We start from the raw sequence: 24860 nt of genomic DNA, 5'->3' as shown, positions 1-24860 counted from the left end.
ATTATTTTTGTTAGATAACAAAGTGTGGGGTTGGATGAACACAGCAGGCCAAACAGCAACCTGGGAGCACAAAAGCTGACATTTCGGCCCCAGACCCTTCATCAGAAAAAGAATTATCTTTGTTATAGGTTTTTGCTTGAGTTTTAGGAATATGGGCACAGGAGTAGGCCATTCCACCCAATGACCCAGCTCTGCCATCCTACGTTATGACTGATCATTTACTTCAGAGCCAATTTCTTTTGTTATTCCCATCACTCCTGATATCCTTAGTAACTAGAAATCTATCAAACTCTGTATTGAACCTATTTAATGACTGAGCCTCTATATTCCCCTGGGGTAGACAATGCCATATTTTCAGTGATGAAGATCCTCCTCATCTCAGAATCAAATGGCTTACCCTTTATTCTGAGTGTGTCCAATGCCTAAACCGCACCCCCTCCCCCCATCCCCCCATAACCCTACCAACATCACTGGCTTTAGACACAACACCCAAAGGAAATATCCTCTCTGCATCTATGTCTATTCTATTTAGGGTCATAATGAACAGTCTGTCTATTGAACAGAATTTCTTCTCAGGAAACAAAAGTATAAAAGGAAGAATCAATTATGGTGAAACACGGAAGAGTTTGGTTGACAGGAAACTGGGTCTTACAGGCCAAAGGGGCTGCAGTGGAGTGGGAAAAGAAACAAATAATGTGTCTAGAGGACATGTGCTACTGTCCTAAAGTCAAAATAAAAAAAATGCAGTAAGAAGGAAACATATGGTGGGGGGGTGGGGGACAGAGAATATGCTCTGAATGTCTGATGGCATTATAGTGACACTTGTCCATTGCCTCTGGCTTTATACTGAAAGTTTTAACAATCTGACTCTTGAAATGGGGGATGATTACTGTGTAGGAAATCTGTAAGAATGGGTTTGCCAACGTGTTGGAATTCCATCTCCACCACACATGTCATTCAGTATTTGATATTCCCTGTTCGGAAGCTGAACTGACTGACAGGCATGATTTACAGTTAGTATAGGACATGAGCACCCCTGAAAGTTGCAGGACCCAGTTGTCTAATTGCAAACTTCAGAAGAGTCGTCGTTGTTGGTAGGGAGAATGGGGAGGGGGAGCAGTGGAGGTTGGGAGGAATGGGTGAATATAGGGGTGTCAGTGTGATGGGGTAGGTGCTACGATGAGCAATGGGTTAGGGGGCCAGCAGGAGACAATCTTTCTCTTCCTGATCTACAAGGACTGCTTTAAAGGCATTTGGCTTCTCTTAGAGACAGCCCTGTCCTCACTGTAGCATGGAAGCCATAGCTTTAAGAAATACAATTAAAATGCCACGCTGGGAGTGGGTCATCTGCCTGCTATTTGTTCCTCTTCAATTCGCCAATCAGAGCAGCTTCCCATCACACCTCTATCTTTTGCTACTTTATGTCCCAACTATACCTATTTTAACTTGCACATCCAAGTTAAAATCTGACACAGTACATGATTTCCTCCACTGTTGTGTTTTCACAGGGTGACTACCAACCATGATTTGCAGCTTTGCTTCCATCAGGGTACTTAGCTCTGTAACATCAGGACTAGATGTGTTAATGTGGTACTGAAAGATTTCACATTTGCTTATTGCAGCTCCTGTTATTTAAATTTACTGCTGTCAGAGGCAACTCAGTATTTGGGCTGATATTAAGCTATTTGGTTACCACCAATGGTATTAATTAATGCTTTCTACATGGCAATACCTCTACAGATTGCAGTGCACTTGCCAACCAATCAACACCGTACTTTCAAGCAATATAAATGTTGGCTTTTCCCCTTGAATTTGTATTCTTGAGATATGTTGTGATAATTGCAAAATGGAAAGTTTTGACAAAATGTGTCTTCCTTCAGCAGCACTCAGGTTCTGTATGACCAGACTACTAACAGATATGATGGAAAACCTAGGCTCTGGCTTCCAATAGTTGGTTTTTACAGGATTCTTAGGCCCAATCTCCTTAAAATCTCTTCATAGCACAGTCCACCAGCCCAGCATTCAATCTGTCAACCCTCCACTGCATTCTGTTGATGGCAATATATCCTCCTTAAGGGGACCAGAAATGCTTACAATACTTCAGGAGTAATCACATCAGTGTACTAGACAATTGAAGGAAGAATTCCTGTATTCAAAACCTCTTATGATAAAGGCTAACATACCATTTGCGTTCTTAGTTCCTTATTGTACTGCTTGGTATCTTTCTGTGACTTACAAATACAGGCATTTTAGTCCTCAAGCACTTTCCAATCTCTTACCATTTAAGAAATATTCTGCACCTTTGTAATAACATGTATCTCCATTATTTTCCATCTTTTTTAATCATTCATAGCATGTGAATTAAGCTGGCCTGCCAGCAATTTATTTGCCATAACCAATTGCCCTTGAGAAGGTGCTGGTGAGCTGCCTTCTTGAACTGCTGCAGTTTATATGCTGCAGGTGGATCCACAATGCCCTTTGGGTGGGAGTTCCAGGGCTTTGAACTCATGATACTGAAAGACCAGTAGTATATTTCCAAATTAGGATGGGAGTAGCTTGGAGAGTTACTTGCAGATGGTGGCATTCCCACACATCATCTTGATCTCTCAAGGAATCAAGGGCCACAGGGAGAGTGCAGGGAAGTGGAGTTGAAATGCCCATCAGCCATGATTTAAATGGTGGAGTGGACTTGATTGGCTGAATGGCCTTACTTCCACTCCTATGTCTAATGGTCTTATGGTCTTACTGCCTTTGTCCTTCTAAATGGGAGTGGCCATGAGCTTGGAACATGCAAAGGAGACTTACCAAATTTATGCTGTTCATCTTTAAACCAGTAGACACTTCGGCTACCAAGCATCTGTGGTGTGGGGAGTGAGTATTTGTTGATATGGTGTCAATCAAGTGGCCTGCTCAGTCCTGGATAGTGTCAAGCTTCTTGTGTTTTTTTCACTGCACTCATCCAATCAAATGAAGAGCATTCGATCACACTCTTGACTTGAACTTTGTAGAATGTGGACAAGTTTTAAGAAGTCAGAAGGTGAGTTTCTTGTTGTGGCATTCATAGTCTCTGATGTTTTCTTGTTTCTACTGTACTTGTATGGTTAGTCTAGTTCAGTTTCTGGTCAATGGTAACGTCCAGGATGTTGATATTTTGAGATTCAGTGATGGTATTGACATTTAATGTCAAGGGTAGTGTTAGATTCTCTTGCATTGGAGATTGTCATTGCCCAGTACCTTGACCTTAAAGGCTGTGTTTGACTAAGTGTGGCATTAAGGAGTGATAGAAAAACTGGAGTCAGTGAGAATCTGGAAGAATACTCTCCACTGGTTGAAGTCATGCTTGCCACAAGGAATACAGCTGCTGTTGATAGAGGTCAGTCATCTCAGCTCCAGGACATCCCTGCAGGAGTTTCTCAGGGTAATGTCCTATACCCAATGATATTTGCTAATTCTCATCCCAAACTTTGATATTGTCTAGGTCTTGCAGCATTTGGACATTATGTTAAGTTCCAAGATGGATAAGGAGGCTGAAGCTTTGAAACAGCAGGAGTTTTTTCAGGAGATGTTTACTCTCAAAGCAGCAATGTTTGACCAAGCTGTTGCTGCCCACAAAATGGCTGTTGACATCATTGTTACATCATGTGCCTCCCAGAGTGCCAGTCTAACCATATTTGCACAAATACACAACAGACTGCTTCAGTAACTGAGAGGTCACAAATGGTGCTGAACATTATGCAATCAATGAGCATCCCTACTTCTGACCTTATAATTTTATTAAAAAACAGCTTAAAATAATTGGGTATAGGACATTACCCTGAGAAACTCCTGCAGAGATGTCCTAGAGCTGAGATGACTGACCTCCATCAACAACAGCTGTATTCCTTGTGGCAAGTATGACTTCAACCAGTGGAGAGTATTCTTCCAGATTCTCACTGACTCCAGTTTTTCTATCGCTCCTTAATGCCACACTTAGTCAAACACAGCCTTTATGTCAAGGGCTGTAACTCTGACCTCACCTCTGGAATTTAGCTCTTTTGTATGTGATTGTACAATGCTATAAGGAACTTAGGAGCTGAGTGCCACTGGTAGAACCCAAAATGAGCATCAATGAATCAGTTATGTTAAGCAATTGTCTAATAGCATTGTTGATGACACCTTCCATCACTTTACTGGTAATTGAGACTAGACAGTTAGGATGGTAATTTGTCAGGGTGCATTTGTCCTGATTTTTGTTCACTAGTTATCTGAGCAATTTTCCACCTTGTTTATTTGATGCCAGTTGTACTGCCACATTATTTACACTTGCTACTCTCTAAGTTTTTCAAAACTCTCTTTGCATCCTGCTTTCATCTCATTTTCCCTCTAAGTTTTCTGAGTTGTTCTGTACAAAGAGTTTTATTTTTAAAAGGGCATTTTCCTTGATTTTATTATGAAAAGGAAAATCTAGCTCCTATTTATTCAATGTGTAGGAAATTATTAATCATCTTTGCTTCAGCATGCAGAAGCATTTTAATACATTTCAGAACATGTAACTCAGTTGATGTCACATTGGTTTCTCTTTTATAATTAAGAGTGATTAGAAAGGTGAATATTACGTAAAGACGTCTAGAATTAGTACTAATGTAATACAATATCAATATTATTGGGTCATTAAATTGGTGCAAGAATTCCAAGAAATTTGGTATCTCCCAGGATATAAATGGAGGCATTTCACAGGCAAGAGATAACAAAGTGTAGAGCTGGATGCACACAGCAGTCAAGCAGCATCTTGGGAGCAGAGAAGCTGACGTTTTGGGCCTAGATCCTTTTCAGAAATGGGGGAGGAGGAGAGGGTTCTGAAATAAATAGGGAGAGAGGGGGAGGCGGATTGAAGATGGATTGAGGAGAAGGTAGTTGGAGAGGAGACAGATAAGTTAAAGAGGTGGGGATGGAGCCAGTAAAGGTGAGTGTAGGTGGGGAGGTAGGGAGGATGTAGGTCCGTCCAGGGAGGATGGACAGGTCAAGGGGTGGAGGGATGAGGTTAGTAGGTAGGAAATGGGGGTGCGGCTTTAGGTGGGAGGAGGGAATAGGTGAGAGAAAGAACAGGTTAGGGAGGCGGGGATGAGCTGGTCTGGTTTTGGGATGCAGTGGGGGGAGGGGAGATTTTGAAGCTTGTGAAATTCACATTAATACCATTGGGCTGCAGAGTTCCAAAGTGGAATATGAGTTGCTGTTCCTGCAACCTTCAGGTGGCATTGTTGTGGCACTGCAGGAGGCCCAGGATGGACATGTCGTCTGAGGAGAGGGAGTTGAAACGGTTTGCGACTGGGAGGTGCAGTTGTTTATTGTGAACTGAGCATAGGTGTTCTGCAAAGCAGTCCCCAAGCCTCCGCTTGGCTTCCCCGATGTAGAGGAGGGCACAATGGGTACAGTGGATGCAGTATATTACATTGGCAGATGTGCAGGTGAATATCTGCTTGACATGGAAAGTCTTCTTGGGGGCTGTGAGAAGGGTGAGGGAGGAGGTGTGGGGGCAGGGATAACACTTCCTGTGGTTGCAGGGGTAAGTGCCGGGTGTGGTGGGGTTGGACGGGAATGTGGAGCGGACAAGGGAGTCACAGAGACCGTGGTCCCACTGGAATGCAGACAAGGGTGGCGAGGGAAAAATGTCCTTGGTGGTGGGGTTGGATTGTAGATGGGGGAAGTGTCGGAGGATGATGTGTTGGATCCAGAGGTTGGTGGGGTGGTATGTGAGGATGAGGGAGATTCTCTTTTGGTTGTTATTGTGGGGACAGGGTGTGAGAGATGAGTTGCGGGAAATGTGGGAGACATGGTCGAGGGTGTTCTCGACCACTGCGGGGGGGAAGTTGTGGTCCTCGAAAAACAAGGACATCTGAGATGTAAGGGAGTGGAATGCCTCATTCTGGAGCACGTATGGCCAAGGTGAAGGAATTGGGACTAGGGGATGGAATTTTTGCAGGAAGGTGGGTGGGAGGAGGTGTATTCTAGATAGCTGTGGGAGTTGGTGGGCTTGAAATGGATATCGGTTTCTAGGTGGTTGCCTGAGATGGAGACAGAGAGGTCCAGGAAGGCGCGGGAGGTGTTAGAGATAGTCCAGGTAAACTTGAGGTTGGGCTGGAAGGTGTTGGTGAAGTTGATGAACTGTTTGAGCTCCTCGTGGGAGCACAAGGTGGTGCCGATACAGTCATCAATGTAATGGAGGACGAGGTGGGTTTAGGACCCATGTAGGTATGGAAGAGGATGTAGTTATGGCACAGGCAGATTTTTTTCTAAATTTTACTATACCTTTGAGCATAACAGCATGAAACAGTCCATCAGTGCGTTTATATTTTGCACGGTAGGAAAATAAGTCATCCAGTTAGAAGCATTTTTACGCTGTATGCTGACTGTGTGGAATGGAACTTAAATGCACTTGCAATGATCAAGTGACCAAATACTTTTTGTTAAGCCTGTTAAATCCATTTATTACAGCTGAATTCTAATTGAATGACTTTTCCTGTTGTCAAAAACATGAAACCACTGTTAGATTCATTTAATGCTTTCATCTTTAAAAATAAAGTAAAAGATGAAATAACGTTTCTCCCTGTCAGAATTGGTACAAAATCTGTCTGTCCATTCTCTCCAGATATAGATCATAAAGATCAATAAATCTTTACAGTGTGGAAACAAGCCCTTTGGCCCAACAAGTCCATACTAACCCACAGAGCACCCCACCCAGACCCATCCCCCTCTAATCCACCTAGTCTATCTCATATATCCCAGATGATTCCAAACACCATGGGATTCTCACGCCAATTTCTTAATCATGTAATAACACCTCAGTTTTATAACATGAAATATAACAGTTTTATATACTCATGACACCTATCTTTCTAATAAAGAATTTCCGATGGTGGTTCATCATATATTCCAATGCTTTACAGTACATGCTAGAACTAAGGGCAGATCTTTCCCATTCCTTCAGTAATCTGGGCAATGACAGGAAATGTGAGAAAATATGCTAAAAATGTAAAAAGTCTGACTCTCAACATAAAAAAAAGTTCAAATTTTCTCTTCAGGATTTAATAGCAAGGTCAGAATCTTGCTAGTAGCTGGTGACCACCTTATTTCCTTGCATTTGCAACGTATTATTTGCAAAGTTGTCTCACTTAAATGCACATAGGACTTTCCCATGCCCTGATAAGAGAAACTACGTGATGTCTAATCTTGAATAAAGTTAGAACCGTTAGTTGGTACATGCAAATCATCAGTTGCTTCTCCATGTCACCATCTGAAAGTCCATTTACGAACATCTCATGGAATGCTCCACATGCAGTAAGTACCTCCATCATTCATCCACAGTGGTTAGCAATCAAAAAAAACCAGCCTCACCACATCATCAATCTTGGACTAATTCACAATGAACATTCACTCTTCATTCAGTTTGGAGAATAGTGAGGTGAGAGAAACAAGAATAGGATAAACTGAAGCAGGGATGAAAAGGAAGACTTTTAAGAGGAAACAGAATTGACGAGGGTGATGATTGGCTAAGGTTGGGAAGCGAAGAGAGGGAAAGGATTAAAGAGAGTAGCGAATGGAGTAAATGAGAAGATAGGGTTATGAGGAACTGTGGCATAGGACTAAGGGCAGTGGGGAGAGGAGGTTAAGCGAGGGAAAGGAAGAGAAGAAATGGAAGGTTGAGTGAGGAAAATGAAAGAAGGAAGAATGGAGAAGTGAGAGATTCAGCATTAAATACTTGTGGAGTTTTAAACGTCAAATACACATTCTTTTAGATCAACATTGTTTGTGTGTTGCAGTCTTCACCGTTTCAAGGCTGCAGTACATGAATTCTTACACATACAGTGATTCCAAGAAATAAATTCTTGAACTGTTCCCCTGACCACAGAATGCTGGATGCTGGGTGAACAGAGACCAATTATAATCCATCATTCACATGACATAAATGTTGTCCAGTGGTGTCTTTCTGTTATTCACATTTATTTATTTAACAAACTTTTGTTTACCAAAGAGCAAGTTCACACTGCACTGCAGGCCCTCCTTTTGGAAAATGGAGGTCACTGTATTTGCAAGTAGATTTTTCCTACTCCTCACTATCTCAAGTTCCAGATTGACAGAGACACAGTTATCCAGACCTGTAGCCAAATTATATTTTTCAACTTTTAGTGCCAAAAGGTTATAAATAAATTAAAAGCTACCAGCGGATGTGTAATGAAATCAAATTGTTTCCAATTGTATCATTGAACTAATTATTTACAGTACAATATATTACTTTGGTTTTTGACAGGGGGTAACCTCATGATCAGACCATGGAATTTGGCTTTTAAGTCAAAGAGGTGCAAACGTGAAGGAAAAAGACAACATCGTAGTTAAAAATTACATGAGATTATGAAAAGGCTCAAAAGCACTTTGACCCATTGATAGTCTTAAACATGAAGAAAAGGGGAAGGGGACGAAGCATAAGGAACAGTGACAAAAAGAGAATCTCAATGCAAGAACATAGCATACAGCACAGCACTCCCCTCTACTTGAAACTAATGAAGGGGAGATGCAGCTAAATGACACAAAAGCATCATCCCTGTAGGTTGGTATGCTTAAGAGGAAAAGATAAGGCTGAAGCATTTGCAACAATCTTCTGCCAGAAGTGCCATTCCATCTCAGTCTCCTCCAGTTGTCACCAGCATCACAAATGCTAGTCTTCAGCCCATTAACTCACTCCAAGTGATATTAAGGAACAATGGGAGGCACTGGATCCTGCAAAGTATCATTCCAGTGACAGTAATAAAGACTTCTGCTCCAGATCATGCTGCTTCCCTAGTCAAACTCTTTCAGTACAGTTACAATACTGACATCTGACAATGTGGAAAATTGCACATGTATGGCCTGCACTCAAAAAGCAGGAAAAATCCAATGTATCCCTTAACCCATCCATCAGTTCACTCTCAATCACAAATTGATGGAGGGTGTCGTCAACAGTGCTATCAAGCAGCACCTCCTCAGTGATACCTAGTTTGTGTTCTGCCAGGTCCACTCAGCTCCTGACCTCATTACAGCCTTGGCTCAAACATGGACAAAAGAGCTGAATGCTAGAGGTGAGGGCAGAGTGACAATCCTTGACATTAAAACCATATTTGATCTGTGGCATCAAGGAGCCCTAACAACACTGGAATTGATGCATATTGGGGTTAAACTTGCTGCTGGTCGGAGTCATACCTGGCACATGGGAAAATCGCTGTGGTCCTTGGACATCGGTCGTCTCAGATCTAGGATCTGTCCTCAGGGTAGTATCCTAAGCTCAACTATCTTCAGCTGCTTCATCAATGACCTTCCTGTCATCATAATGTCAAAAGTGGGGATTTTCCATGATCATTGCACAATGTTCAGCATCATTCACAGGTCCATGTTCAAATGCAACATGATCTGGACAATATCTAGGCTTAGGACTGACAAATGGCAAGTAATATTCACACCACACAAATTCCAAGCTATGATCATTACCAATAACCGACAATCTAACCACCACCCTTTGATATTCATCACTGAATTCCCCACCATCAACATCCTGGAGGGGTTACTATTGACCAGAAACTCAACTGGACCAGCCATATAAATACAGTGGCAATAAGACCAGGTCAGAGGCGAGGAATCCTATAGCAAGTAACTCATCTTTTGACTTCCTAAAGCCTGTATGCCATCTACAAGGCACAAGTCAGGGGTGTGATGGAATCCCGCCCACTTGCCTGGATGGGAGAGCTCCAACAACACTCTAGAAGCTTGAAACACTAAGCAGGAACAAAGCAACCCACTTGATTGGCATCCTCTCCCCTCAACACTAACGCTCAGTAGCAGCAGCGTGTACTATCTACAAGATACACTGCCAAAATTCACCACAGATCCTTAGACAGCACCTTTGAAAACCACAAGCACTTCCATCTAGAAGGACAAGGGCAGCAAGTACATGGGAATACCTGAAAATTCCTGTCCAAGCCACTCACCATTCTGACTTGGAAATACATCACTGTTCCTTCACTGTTGCTGGTCAAAATCCTGGAATTCCCTCCCTAAGGGCATTATGAGTCAACTTACAGCACATGGACTACAGTGATTCAAGAAGGCAGCTCCACTAATACTTTCTCAAGGGCAATGAGGAACAGGCAATAAGTGCTGGCCAGCCAGCAGCATCGAAATCACACATCCTACAAGTAAATAAGAAGAGAGACTAAAGTGACTTTTGAATGTAGATGCCATTGGTATCATTTACTTTGTTGGCCTACGTATATATTCCTCGCTGGTAATTTTGTACAGTGCTGCATCATGTACAGGACCTGCAGCTGCAGTTGGTAAACTCATGTCGGGTAGCCAATATGGTTTGGTTGACTATCAGTTGCCTCTCTCCTTACATCAATAGCATTACTTCTCTGAAATGCTACCATTAGACTTCTTATAAACTCAGGAACAAGAGAAAATGATTCAGCCTATCAAATGTGTTGCAACTATGTCACTGACTCTTTCTATCATTTTTTCCCTACTCCTTGGAGTGATTAGTCTACAGAAACTATTGATTATTGTTTTAAATCAGTTCAAAGCCTCTGTGGTAGAGAATTACCAAGATTCTCCAGGTTCTGAGTGAAGAAATTCCTCCAAAACTCCATCTTTAATCTCCTGCCTATTAGAATATGTCTGATAATATGAAAGGAATCTTCCTAGCCCTCGAACATGAGCAACAGTAAGAATGTTGGGAAAACATGGGGAGATCAGAAGAGATTGTCAACCTCAAGAAAAAGTCCAATTTTCTTCCCAACTTTTAATGGCAAGAGGAAAGTGAGCAGCAAGGTGCCTATGTGCTTGTATTAAATCTCATCATTATGTAATCTCACCACATTTATATGCAAGTTGATACGTCCCCCTAGGAGGTGCAGTGAAGCTAGACTGCGAGAATTCTCATCATGAAAGTCAAAATTGCTTACCTGGCAGCTCCATCTTCCAACCAACTTGAGCAGCATTCCACCACATTTGAGGGCATGTTCCATGGTCCACAGCTGCCTAGTTTCGCCATCTATGGAGTTGGTATTGGGCAAATACAGCCTCACCACATCACAGCACTTCTCTCACATATTATAGCTCACCACTTCAATATTGCAATTTGTAGGTCACTGACATCTTACTTCGCACTGCTGCTGCAAGGTCACTTTGAACTCAGGGGCAGGCACGTGTGTCATGCACCAGAGCAGGTGTTTATTGCAGGGCTCTTAGTTTGCTCTCGTAGCACTCACTCACTTTGTACCGACTTGGATGTTCCAGGATTTCTACTTTGTCTTATCCTGCCCTTTTGAACATTGCTTCCTTGTTCAGAACTCTCAGGGTGAAAGCAGTTTTCATGCCTCCCCAGTACAAACACAAAGCTGGGCAGGCTGTCACTTTAAATGGATATTGCCACACTCCATTGACAAAGTCAATTTTTGTAACCAATTTTTGTAATTCTCTTAAAACAACCCTCCAGTTGTGGAGCCAAATACAAATTCACCATTGTTGCATTGACTTTGTGACAACTGATTCAGTCTTCGTGATTCACTTGGTTTTAGATCATAATGATAAGTGAGTTCCAGCTGTTAGCTCAATCGTGTCACTGCCCACAAACTCTATCTCTTCCTACATGGGTTAAATTCTTTCAATCAAGTCTATGAGGACTTTGTTTTATGCATCACTCATCCCTTACATAAACACCACATATTGCCAAAGAGGTTTTATGTGGCCTTTTAGGATACCTTGATTCATGAGTTAGCCAAGCCACTTCAGTCATTTCCTGGGAGTTTGCACAATATTCCATTACATTTTTAAGGACCTACGTATCAACCAATCCGATTACAGGAGAGTCAACTTTTGAATTTTCAACATCTGACTTATTCCCCAATCACTGATTTTTTTATGTCACTATTTCTTTCACCACTGTAAATACACTTCAGCTCTTACTATCATCCATGTTATAACTTCTGACATGTTAATATGGCATGCTTGCTAGTTTTTTTTCTCCCATCTGGTGAACTTGCTACATAATTCACATTATTGAATTACTTCATGGCTTGACAACACATAACGAATTTTGCATTTAATGGTGTTCTAAAGATAGATAATAACCTTGTCCTCTACCTTTTAAATCCACACTAGCTTTCATTGTTAAGGTCTTTACAGGTGCTTTTTGACCAGCTCAGATGTTTGGTTAGTTTTTCTCTGAAATTTGACACATTAGGTTGGGAGTGTAATCTCTGAGATTTGGTTTATTAATTCCTCTTCAATTCATCCAAGGAGTCCTCTCACTTTATTTAAAATTCATTCATGAGATGAGGGCATCGCTGGCTATGCCAGCATTTATTAACCACCCTCTGGGCAACTAGGGATGGGCAAGAGTCAACTACATGGCTGGGGGTCTGGAGTCACATGTAGGCTAGACCAGGTAATGATGGCAGTTTCATTTCCTAAGACAGCATTAGCGAACCAGGTTAGTTTTTCCTGACAATTCACAATGACTTCATGGTTATTATGAGACTCTAATTTCAGATATTTATTGAAATCAAATTTCACCCGCTGCTGTGGCCAGATTCAAATCCGGGTCCGCAGAACATTACCTGAGTCTCTGGATTAACAGCCCAGCAATAATACCACTAGGTCATTGCCTCCCCTTCATGTCTAAATAGTAGTTCAACTAAATCCAAAGTGACAATGTTCTGCAATGTTTTACAATCCTATATCACGATTTAAACACAAAATTGTGCCCACTAACTTCAGCAGCCAGCGGAAAGAGAAAATGAGTAACCAATAAAAATCCAGCATCAATAGCATCCAGTGGAAATTTAATTAAAAAATTTAAATCTTTTAGATTACACTAAGTTAACAAATCCATTATTATATTTGGTGGACAGAACACCACATTGGGATGAAATCAAACAATCTGTACTAGCATTGCCCATAATTCTGACTATTCATTTCATAATTTTTTTTAGTGTCCACAGCAAATGAAACATGTCTTTGAGGAGAAACATATTTTGGTGTGAGTGCATTATGGGATCTTGGCAAGAACGACCTTGAATTCATCTTGAAAAGCAGTCAATAGTTGGATCGGTTGTAAACAACTACTTGGCAAGAAGGACTTAGGATGAATCTCAGGCTATGGTACATCAAAATAACTCAGCATATTAAGCTATTGACTACTAACAATGTATTATTTATTCTTATTATTTTTCTATACTATTTCAAACTTTTGCTTAGAAACACTTTTGACTGATGTTACATAGCTTCTGGCATCTCCGAATCCTATAACCGTTGAAATTTTATTTACTTATTGCTGTGGAAGTTTAAGTAATATCTAAATTCACGAGAGCAGCTGCAGTGTGGAAGGTTTGGTAGTTTGATTGCAAAACATGTGAGCAATTGGTACAATCATGCAACATGTAGAGGAATAAATAAACAGAAGCTCTGTTGAAGAGTCACCAGGTTTTAAACTTAATTCTGCTTTCTTCCCACAAATGCTACCAGAACAGCTGAGTTTCTCCAGCAATTTCTTATTTTGTAACAGAATTCTAAATTCCAGCACAGCCAAGTTTGAATTTAGTTAAATATATTGGGAACATGTGCCTTACAAGGTATTCCTCACTTGGAGAGGGTTTACAGCACACACAGATTATTTTTAATATTGTTTTGTTATCCTTTCACAGGATGTGAGCAACACAGATTAGGCCATCTCAAATTGTCCTCGAGGTGATGATGGTGAGCATCTTCTTGAACAGCTGCAGCCCATGTGGTGTTAATATATCCACATTCCAGTAGCAAGGCAGGAGTGACTCTTGTCACACAGTGGTAGAGTCCCTATCTCTGAACAATGAGGCCTGGGTTCAAATCCCAGCTGCTCCATAGGAGGGTAATAATATCTCCGAATAGGTTGACTAGAACAATTATTGGCAAGATTCAAGATTTCTAAAAGTTTAACTCAGTGCGAATAAAAGAAAAAGTATACGGCTTCATGCCAACATGGTATTTGGCCTGAAAGAGAGGTTGGTGGTGTCCTTTTGTAGCTGTTGCCTTGTCCTTATGGGCACTAGAAGTTGCCGGTTTGCAAGATGCTGTTTGAAGGAAGCTTGTCAAGTTGCTGCAGTATATTTCACACATCGTGCAGTGTTGCCACTGTGCATCACTGATGGATTGTGTTGGTGCTGAAGACAATGGATGGGGTACCAATCAGGTGGTCGCTTTAACAGACGAGGAGTGCTGGAGAAACTCTGCGAGTCCGGCAGCATCTGAGGAGGGAAGGAGTTAATGCTTCAAGTTTGATACTGACTTGTTCAGAACTCGAAACATGATCAGATTCATGAATCATAGAAGCCCTACAGTATGCAAAGACACCATTCAGCACATTGAGTCCACACCAACCCTCCTAAGAGCATCCCATCTGTAACCCCACATTTGCCATGGCTAATCCACCTAGTCTGCACATGGTTGGACACTATAGGCAATTTAGCATGACCATTTAACCTAACCCGCACATCTTTGGACTATGGGAGGAAATTGTGATTGGTTGGCGTACTGAGCTGGTTCGTTGTTCCACAGACGTTTCATTACGCTGCTGGGTAACATCAGTGCACTCTCTGATAAAGCGTTATGTTTTCCTGCCTGTTATTTAAACTCTGGTGTCCGTTGAGCTGGATTTACCTCACTTCTAGTTTTCCTTTGCAGTGGAATGTACATGAGGTCTAGCTTGATGTATTTATTGATGCCTTTCTTAGTGGAGAACCAAACCTCTAGGAATTCCCATGCTTGTCTCTGCTGCGCCTGTCCCAGGATCCTGGTGTTGTCCCAATCAAATCAGTGGTTTTCCTTATCCATGTGGATGGAGTTGAGTGAATATTTATCATGTCTTTTTGTTGTTAGCTGATGTTCATGTACTCGCGTGCACTGGTGATGTTACCCACCAGGGTAATGAAATGTCTGCATTACAACGAACTAGCTTGGCAAGCCAACCAACCTCAAAACCTACAACTTGAGCTACAAATCTAATCTAAAACCTGTGGGAGGTAACTCGAGCAGCCAGAGAAAACGCATGCAGACATTAGGAGGTCACAAATCTCCACACAGACAGATGCCCAAAGGAGGAATCAAACCTGGGTTCCTGGACCTGCAAGGCAGCAATGCTAACCACTGCTGTCCCATCAGAAAGTTTTATAACTCAAAATATAAAAGGGATAACAACAACGTGGATGCAAAACAGGCTAGTGATAGGACATTGAAAGCATTGGTCAGGATGGAGGATATTGGATCCTTGCTTTTTCTGGTTTATATTAATGATCTAGATCATTGAGTGTAGGGCACAATTTCAAAGTTTGCAAATTACACAAAACATGGAAGAATCATAAAGTTAATAAGAAGTTGAAATGGACATTGACAAGTTGATCAAATAGGCAGCAAAGGTATTTTAATGTGCAGTGTGATGATCTATTTAAGCAGAAAGAAAACATGGAGATGCAGCATAAAACAAAGGGCGTATAAGAACAAGCATGTATACATGCATAAATCATTAACAGTGGAAAAACATTTGGAGAGGACAGATAATAAAGTATACCCTATCCTATGCTTCATTGATAAGGAGAAATAGTATAAAATAAGTTCAAAATAATATTACCTATGTTATATACATTAGCTGTCAATTCAGCACCACATTTTAGGAAGGATGTGAACATATGCGCAGAAGGGGTTTGTAAGAATGGTTCCAGGACTGAGAAACTTTAGTTAATGAGGATAGATCGGAAGAGTTAAAGCTTTTTTCCTTCAAGAAGAGTTGGCTCACAGAAAAGTTGAAGCTTTCAAAACCATGAGATGTCTAGACAACGTAGACAGGGGGAAACTGTTCCCACTCTTAAAAAGATACAGGACGAGAGCAAAAGTTTAAAGCAATTTGCAAGACATGTAATGTGTGAAGAGTTTTCACACATATCAGTTCAAGGAATAACAATTTATAGAATTTGTCCTGCTAAGTGCAAGATGAAAAGCTTTGGCAATATGTATCTTTTTCCGTTAATACTCCAGTTCGAATTTACTAATCCTAATTGTTACTGATTTATTTATGGTTTGGAAAAAGCACTGGAAAAATGCAATATGTAATTATGCAATAGATGAAGACTACCTGTACAATTTGCTATTTCGTAAAACGTTTATAAGAACTTGCCATATTTCAAAATGGTTGTGAATAAACTGTCACTGAAGTAAATTTTCTTTGAGTCGGAAAGTGTGATGAAATCCACAATTTCAGAACTTTTCTTGGAAAATATGACAAATCGTAATTGGAAACAAAAACTATGGAACCACAACTTGCAGGCAGACAGGAACTGGTTATAATTGCATAAATGGTCAGAGTGCCTCCCAGGTACCAGGGTCAGGGATGTCTCAGATTGAGTCTACAGGATTCTTAACGGGGAGAGAGAGCAGCCAGAAGTCATGGTAAAGATCAGTACCAATGACATAGCTAGGAAAAGGGATGAGGACCTGAAAAATGAATATAGGGAGTTAGGTTGTACGCTAAAAGCCAGGATGAGCGGAGTAGTAATCTCAGGATTACAATTGGTGCCATGGGCTCGTGAGGCTAGGAATAGCAGCAGAACACGTGGCTACAGAGCCTGTGTAGGAAGGGGGCTTCAGATATGTGGATCATTGGGATACCCTCTGGGGAAGTTGGGACCTGTACAAGAAGTACAGGTTGCACCTGAACCGGAGGGGCACCAATATCTTGGACGGGAGGTTTGTTTGAGCTCTTTAGGAAGAGTTTAAACTAGTTTGGCAGGGGAATGGAAATTGGAGCTATGGATCAGAGGATGGGGTGGCTGATCTACAGGTAGACACATCATCCAGAGAGTATGAGCAAGGACAAACAGTTGATAGGGCAAAGTTGTAGTTAGTGAGACAGGTTGAAGAGTGTCTATTTTAATGCAAGTAGTATTAGGAAGAAGGGAGGTACAATGTTGTGGCCATTATGGAAACTTGGATGAAACAGGGGCAGGAATGGTTGTTTGATGTTCCAGAGTTTAGATGCTTCAAAAGAAATAAGGAGGGGGGAAAAAAAAAAGAGTTTTAGGAGTGTGGCATTGCTAATCAGGGATGGTATCACAGCTGCAGAAAGGGAGGTTGTGGAGGAGGGTTTGATTACCGAGTCAGTATGGGTAGAAGTCAGAAAGAGGAAAGGAGCAGTCACTTCATTGGGACTTTTCTATAAACACCCCTAATAGCAACAGACACAGAGGAACCGATTGGGAGGCATATTTTGAAAAGGTACAAAGTAATAGGGTTGTTGTCATGGGTCACTTCAACTTCCCTTATATCAACTGGAACCTCCTTATGCAAATAGTTTGAATGGAGCAGATTTTGTCAGGTGTCACCAGGAAGGATTCCTGACTCAATATGTAGACAGGCCGACTGGACGGGAGGCCATATTGGATTAGGTACTAGGCAACAAATCAGGCCAGGTGTCAGATCTCTTGGTGGGAGAGCATTTTGGTGATAGTGATCACATATCCCTGACCTTTACCAAAGTCACAGAGAGGAATAGAAACAAATGGCATGGGAAATTATTTAATTGACGGAGGGGGAATTATCATGCTATTTGGCAAGAAACGCAGAGCATAAATTGGGAACAGATGTTCTCAGGGAAATGCACAACAGAAATGTCGAGGTTGTTTAAGGAGCACTTGTTACGAGTACTGGATAGGTTTGTCCCACTGAGGCAAGGAAGTGATGGTAAGGGGAAGGAACCTTGGATGGTGAGACATGGGGAACATCTAGTCAAGAGGAAGAAGGAAGCTTACTTAAGGTTGAGGAAGCAAGGATCGGACAGGGCTTGAGAGGGCTGCAACGTAGTCAGGAAGGAACTGAAGAATAGACTTAGGAGAGCTAGACGGGGGTATGGAAAAGCCTTGGCGGGTAGGATTAAGGAAAACCCCAAGGCGTACTATACTTATGTGAGGAACAAGAGGATGGCCAGAATGAGGAGGGCCAATTAGGGATAGTGGAGGGAAATTGTGCGCAGAGTCATAGGACGTAGGGAAGGTCCTTAATAAATACTTTGTTTCAGTAGTCACCAGTGAGACAGACCTTGATGTGTGAGGGGTCAGCATGAAACAGGCTGATGTACTTAAACAGGTTGATGTTGGGAAGCAGGTTGTACTAGAAATGTTGAAAAAATGAGGATGGATAAGTTCTACTGGGCAGATGGGATATACCCAAGGTTTCTACAGGAAGCAGGGAAGAGATTGTTTTGCCTTTGGTGTTCCGTGGGGATCTGTTCTGGGATCTCTGCTCTTTGCAAGCTTTAAAAATGACTTCAACATGGAAGTGGAGGGGTGGGTTAGTAAGTTTTCTGATGACACGAAGTTTGGTGTTGTTGTGGCTAGTTTGGAGGCTTGTTGTAGGTTGCAACAGGATATTGACAGGATACAGAGCTGGGCAAAGAAGTGGCAGATGAAATTCAAACCGGAAAAGTGTGAAGTGATTCAGTTTGGAAGGTCGAATTTGAATGCAGAATACAGGGTTAATGGCAGGATTCTTGGCAGTATGTAGGAACATAGGGATCTGGGCGTCCATGTCCATAGATCCCTCAAAGTTGCTACCCAAGTTGATAGGGTTGTTTAGAAAGCATATGATGTGTTGGCTTTCATTGGCAGGGGAACTGAGTTTAAGATCCACAAGGTTATGCTGTAGATCTATAAAACCATGGTTAGGCCACACTTGCAATATTATGCTCAATTCTAGTCACCTCCTTGTAGGAAAGATGTGGAAGCTTTAGAGAGGGTACAGAGGAGATTTACCAGGATACTGCCTGGACTGGAGGGAAGGTCTTGAGAGGAAAGGTTGAGGGAGCTAGGGCTTTTCTTCATTGAAGCAAAGGGTGAGACGTGACTTGATAGACGTGTGCAAGATGATGAGGCATAGATAGAGTGGGATTGTCAGAGACTTTTTCCCAGGGCAGCAATGACTATTACGAGGGGGCATAATTTTAAGGTGATTGGAGGAATATATGGGGGAGATAAGTCAGAAGTAAGTTCTTTACACAGAGCGTGATGGGTGCGTGGGATGCGCTGCCCACGATGGTAGTGGAGTCAGGTACATTAGGGACATTTAAGTGACTCTTGGATAGGCACATGGATGATAGTAAAATGTAGGGTATGCAGGGTGGCTTGATATTAGAGCAGGATAATAGGTGGGCACAATATCGTGGGCTGAAGGGCTGTACTGTGCTGTGTTCTTAATACTGATGCACTAAACAGGAGCGATCATACGGAAGTGACACATCATTCCTATAAGATACAGAAGTCTGGAGGATGATATGTTGGAGCTTTTTGCACCTCACATTACTTTAGAATGGGTCAAACATAACTGATACATCAGGAAAGCAGAACCATTACCGGTGAGAGTTTGGGGATAGTCAAACTTACGAGAAGTAGGGGCAGTAACCAAACAAAATACAATTGTTTTATGTTTTAACTAATGACAAATAACCAGTACTGCTTGACAAATAAAGTTAAATGGGAAGACAGACAAACTCAATTAGTATTTAAACAGAAAATGACTGTAGAATTCCAAGGTGCAGAGTGATTTAGGTATTCCAGCGCATGAATGACAAAAGGATAATGTGCAAACAATCAAGATGACTGCTGAAGGATGCAAGCCCTCATCCTTAGGGGAGTTAAACGTAAAAGTATAAAAAGTTATACAAGGCATTGGTGAGATAACAGCTCAAAAAAAAAGTTTCAGTCTCCTTTTTATTTGCCTTGCAACCAATTCAAAGGTGGAAGAGGTGGGACTTGAACCAGTGACTCCTGGCTTAGAGGTAGTGACACTACTACTGTGCCACAAGAACAAAGATGTAAATGCATTGCAGGCAGTTCAGAGCTAGTTTACTGGATTGATACCTGCAATGAGTCAGACTGTCCTATGAAGATAGGTTGAACAGGTTGGATTTGTCTCCATCACTGTTTAGAAGTGAGGGGTGACTTGATTTAAGTGTGCAAGATCTTGACAATGTGGAAAGGCTGTTTCCTTTCGTGGGTGCAGTCCAGAACTAGGGGGCAGTGTTTCAAAATTAGAAGTTGGCCATTTAAGACCGAGAGGAGGAAAACAAAATTCTTTCAGAGAGTCAGGCAACTTTGGGACTCTGCCTCACAGACAGTAGATGCAGGGTCATTGAATACTTTGAAGGGGAGAGGTAGATAATTTGGTGTTAGGCGAGAGAACTAAAGATTACAGGGTAGATACGAATGAGGACATCAAAACACAAACAGATCAGTCACAACTTATGGAATGGCAGAGTAGTTTCAAGAGGCTGAATGGCCTGCTCTTTCTCCTTTTGTTGTATGCTTGAATGCAATGTGTAGCCGTTTGTTTTTATAACAGTGTAATTCATTTAACATCTAAAATAAATCAAGCTTTTGCATTAACAAAATTAATTCTTCAGAATTATTCCAGGTCAGTTTGTGAGAAAACAAAACTGATAAAATATTTGTTTTAGTGAAATCAACCTTCTTAAAAAAAATTGGTTAGCCAAAACTTGGAATAAGTATGCATGATCAATCGCATAACACATGTAAATAAACTGTTAAGAAATCTTGATAATAAAGACTACAGCCATGAGTTATAAAAATGTATTACAATATATTTTTTTCATTTTATTAGGTAAAGTGTAAACAAGAAAAGTGGACAAACTATATATTGAAAGGATTTACAGGGAATAGATTGCAATGAAAAGCCAATAGTTTTACACAACAATGCACTGCACTGTTTTTGTAAAGGCATGTAACAGCTGAGACAGAAATTGGAATATAAATGATTGTCATTCATGATCGTTTGTAACTGGTTTTATTACAGCAATGGGCTGTTGATAACGAGTGCCCAAAATCACTTATGAAACCTCTTTAGATGCAACTGGCTCCATGTAAATGCAAAACAACTTGGAATTGTTCCACTCCTTCAGAAACGTAGATTTCTTACTGTATTTGTGGTATCAATTGAATATCGACAGGACCACAGGTAAATGAGGAAAGAAAACAAAAAGAGTCTTGAACCATAATTCTTCAAAGTAAACATATGAAAGATCCAACTTATGTTTGCCCAATTCCTCAGACCCTTTGTTAGGGCCAAAAGCCCCATTTATTGTAAGTAATGTGTAAATGCACATTTAAATTATATTATGGAACCTTTGATATGAAAATACATAGTTTTACTTTGTCTAGGGAATTGGTCTGCAATTCACATTCCTTTGCCCTTTAAAATGCCAACTTTATATATTCACTGAATACTTGCAAATGAAGGCTTCAATCAGGCACAATAGTGTTTACCCTGGATAGGAAAGCTAAAATAAATTGTATACAGCAAATCAAACATCCTTTCCTGTATAGAACAATAAAACTAAGATCTATTAAGCTCTTTCTTCCCATTTAGCAGAAAATGCCTAGATGGTAATCTTAATTTTGCAAAAGTACAACAGCATTGATTCTTTTTAAAAAATTAAACTACATCTTAAAAATCTCTGACCCCTTTATACAGATTCAGTAGTACAGGAAGCAAACTAAACATTCACCATGTGCAGTCTGCAAATTCAGCATAATAGCAGATAAGGCCTCAAATTATTATTGGCTAAAAATTTACATCATACAATTATACCCAACTTTATAAAGATACATCATAATATCTGACATTTCATATAGGGTAATGATTATCATAAAAGGGGAAGTATTTCAAAGTATTGGTTTTCCTGGTTATTTGCAACAACTTGAATCTTAGTAAATTGTCTCAAACATAGCTCATGTAGACTGGACAGCTTTCTTCAGTTTATCTATTTCCAGCTGTAAATTAAAAAAAGGAAATTTAGTGACTATTGTCTAGCAATACAAACATTTAGAGAACATTTAATTTCAGCAGCAAAGAAAACATCCAAACATACATATTTTGTTTAAGGTGAGGCTGGGGTATTTAAGCAAACATCTGCAGAGTCATGAAGATGTCAGGAGTTGGTAACAGGGCACCTTTGCAACTTATCCATTCAATAGCAATATAACTCATTTTCTAACTTCTACTTTTAACTCTACCTTCATGCACTCACCCCTTGAGTTCTCAAGTGCCCTAAAATCTACTTACATCCCCCACCCTGATATTCTCAATAGGTGAACATCCACCATCTCTATGGTAAATAATTTCAAAGATTCACAACCCTATGAATGAATGCATTTCTCATGTCAGTCATAAATAAGTGACACCTTTTTTAGAGACAACTGACCACTGTTTCTAGACTCTCTAGCCAAGGGAAAACCATTCCAGTATTCACCCTCAAGCCCCCAGAAAATTGAGTTTTGATGAAATCAGGGATTATAGATAGATTCTACTCAACTTGACTGCAAAAGAAAATCCTCTCAAGCCATTAATCAATCCAGCAAGCCATCCCAGGAAGCAAGCTATGGTGTCCATAAGAAAGGAAACCAAAGCTGTAATCGTTACTTCAAGTATGGCATCACCAGGTCCTGTACAAATGCAGTGAGTCTAATTTATTCCAGTAGCTCAATCCCTTTGCAATAAAAAAAAAATCACTTGCTTTCTCAACTTCCTAAACGCCTCCAAGGTAACTAAGAATAGGGAAGAAATATTGGCCTTACCAGTGACACATAAAATGACAGTTAAAAAAAAACACTGCATTATAACTTGGCAGCTTGTACAAAATCATCCTGGTCAGCCTGCATGCCTACATTTTCCAGTTTCTGATCTTATTTACAAAGTTGCTTTCCCACCAATTGCACTACTTCATACCATTCTAAAATTTCACATCTGGCACCTTCTTGCCTGCCTCTATTCCTATGCAGTCGCTTTGCATTTTCCTCACAGCTTACTTTCCCTAGCTGGAAATATCACACTCTGTCTCCTCATCAAAATCGAAGATAATGAATTAAATAGCCAAGTCCCAAGCACAATACTCTACATTGTGTTCAGCCTGTGAACACAAATATGATCTGTACATTTTTATTCTGACTACTAATCAATCCTCAATCTATTGTAATAGATGAGCTCAAATTTCACTGATATAACTTCATAGAGCTGGTGTCCCATCTCCAAGTCACACTTCATTTACACAGGAACAGATCCAGACTTCTGTACTACCTCATTCAGAGTTAGATACCAGAGTGTCAATATCTGACACCTACCATTTTTATACATCAGCCAGAGTTCCCTGAATGGACAAGATAAACAGCCCCAATCAAGGAACTCATAATAGCTGATCTCGGTACAATCACCGCATCGACAAGTCTTAAATTTGTGAAAGAAATCACTGTGGGACATCTAATGGAATTTTGTTTTAAAGTCCAAATATACACCACCTAATGGTATCCTATCCATGAGTTGCACTCTTAAAATACTTTCAGATAACAACTCCCTTTCTATCAACTCATGCTGAAGCTGCTCCAACTATTATGATTTCCTAAGTGCAATATTACAGATCAATTCAGATCCAAGTTTGATAGTGAGATAGAAGCCATGACACTTTTCTTTGTGCATAATGTTTACTGGCTGTTCAGTCTTAGTTGCACATACCAGTGTCACCTCTTCCTTTTTAAGATAGTTCCTAATCAACCTGCTCAGAGATGCTTTGACACACCTCTGGAGCAGGTGGAAATTGAATCTGCGCCACCTGGCTCAGGTGCAGGGAAATAATCATTGTGCTTCAACAGCCTTAAACGGTTCCCGTTGATTAGAGATTTGCAACTGTTTCATTTTTCAAATCTGTTTCCTTTCTAGATCTTTCCAGTCACTGAATCATTTAACCCTAAACATTTCCTTAACTACATGCTTTAGTAACACTACAAGGTCGTTAATTTCTAGCATTTTCATATTGTGTACATGTTAGATTAGCTGGCCTATGCTTCAGTTATCTCTCTCCTTACTTCTTTGAAAAGCGCAAAGTATTCCAAAACCTAGGGAACTCTGGAACATCAAAACAAAAACATTTAACTGTTGCAATGCATTTAAAACCCTTGAACATTGAACATCAGATGTGTGGGCCTTGAAAGCCTGTATGAAACAGTTGCTTAATCACCTTATATGTTGAGAAATTAATTGAATATTACAAAAATAGCTGTTTCTTTAAAAAAAATCTTTAACTGCCTACCAGGACTGACACACAGAAATTACCAGTAAAGACTGATTTATGTTTTATCAAGGAAGATCCTGTCTGACCAAGGACACAACACAAAAGGTGGCCTTTGAGCAAAGACTGCTTAAGTGTTAACAGCCACCATGAGTTTGAATGGGAACGGGACTCTTGAGTGAGTACCCAGGCAGGTGGGACTGGTTTAATTTGGGATTATGTTCTGTATGGCCTGGTTGGATCAAAGGGTCTGTTTCTGTCCTGTATGATTCTGTAACTCTTAAGTCATCTGGATTTGCAAAAGGTGACCTATGTTTGAAAATAAACTGCTCCTTCAAGGAAGCAACAAAATGCCTTCATAAAAGAAATGTGAAAGGTGTTGTTTATGGACTTTCAAAAGAAATTTGATCAGGTGTCTCACAGGAAGATTGTTGATAAAATTCGAGCTCATGCTAAAGCGTACTAAATAATGTTCGCTCTAAGTTGCATGCTGTGCAGCAATCTAAGTTCCCAACAGGCCTTTCACAAATTGATTTCCAAATCAATGCACAGGCACAACAGCACAAAAATAATATAGTGAAGATCCACGCATAAAAGGTCATCCACACGTCCTCAGGAAAACAGCAAATAAGGAAGAATGGTGCTGAGCCTAGTGTTAATAGATGTTTTTCACACTGAAGGGTCTTCAGAGTTCAGTGACGAG

The 24860-nt window shown here is 40.7% G+C and overlaps 1 protein-coding gene across 6 annotated transcripts in view; it reads right to left on the bottom strand.

Annotated features, from left to right (window-relative positions):
• Positions 1–20668: 20668 nt before the first annotated feature.
• The window catches only part of cd2ap (CD2-associated protein), a 222590-nt gene continuing 218398 nt past the window's right edge, over positions 20669–24860 (bottom strand). For all 6 annotated transcript variants that reach the window (XM_059645412.1, XM_048531190.2, XM_048531192.2 and 3 more), the window contains one exon: positions 20669–21869. In XM_059645412.1, the coding sequence (XP_059501395.1) occupies positions 21828–21869 (42 nt within the window). In that variant the 3' untranslated portion in view covers positions 20669–21827. The remainder of the gene's footprint in view (positions 21870–24860) is intronic.

Source organism: Stegostoma tigrinum, chromosome 4 (assembly GCF_030684315.1).
Source record: "Stegostoma tigrinum isolate sSteTig4 chromosome 4, sSteTig4.hap1, whole genome shotgun sequence".
In the NCBI taxonomy this organism is placed as follows: Eukaryota; Metazoa; Chordata; class Chondrichthyes; order Orectolobiformes; family Stegostomatidae; genus Stegostoma; species Stegostoma tigrinum.
Note: the sequence above shows the minus strand (reverse complement) of the source record. Positions and strands in the feature narration are given on the sequence as shown.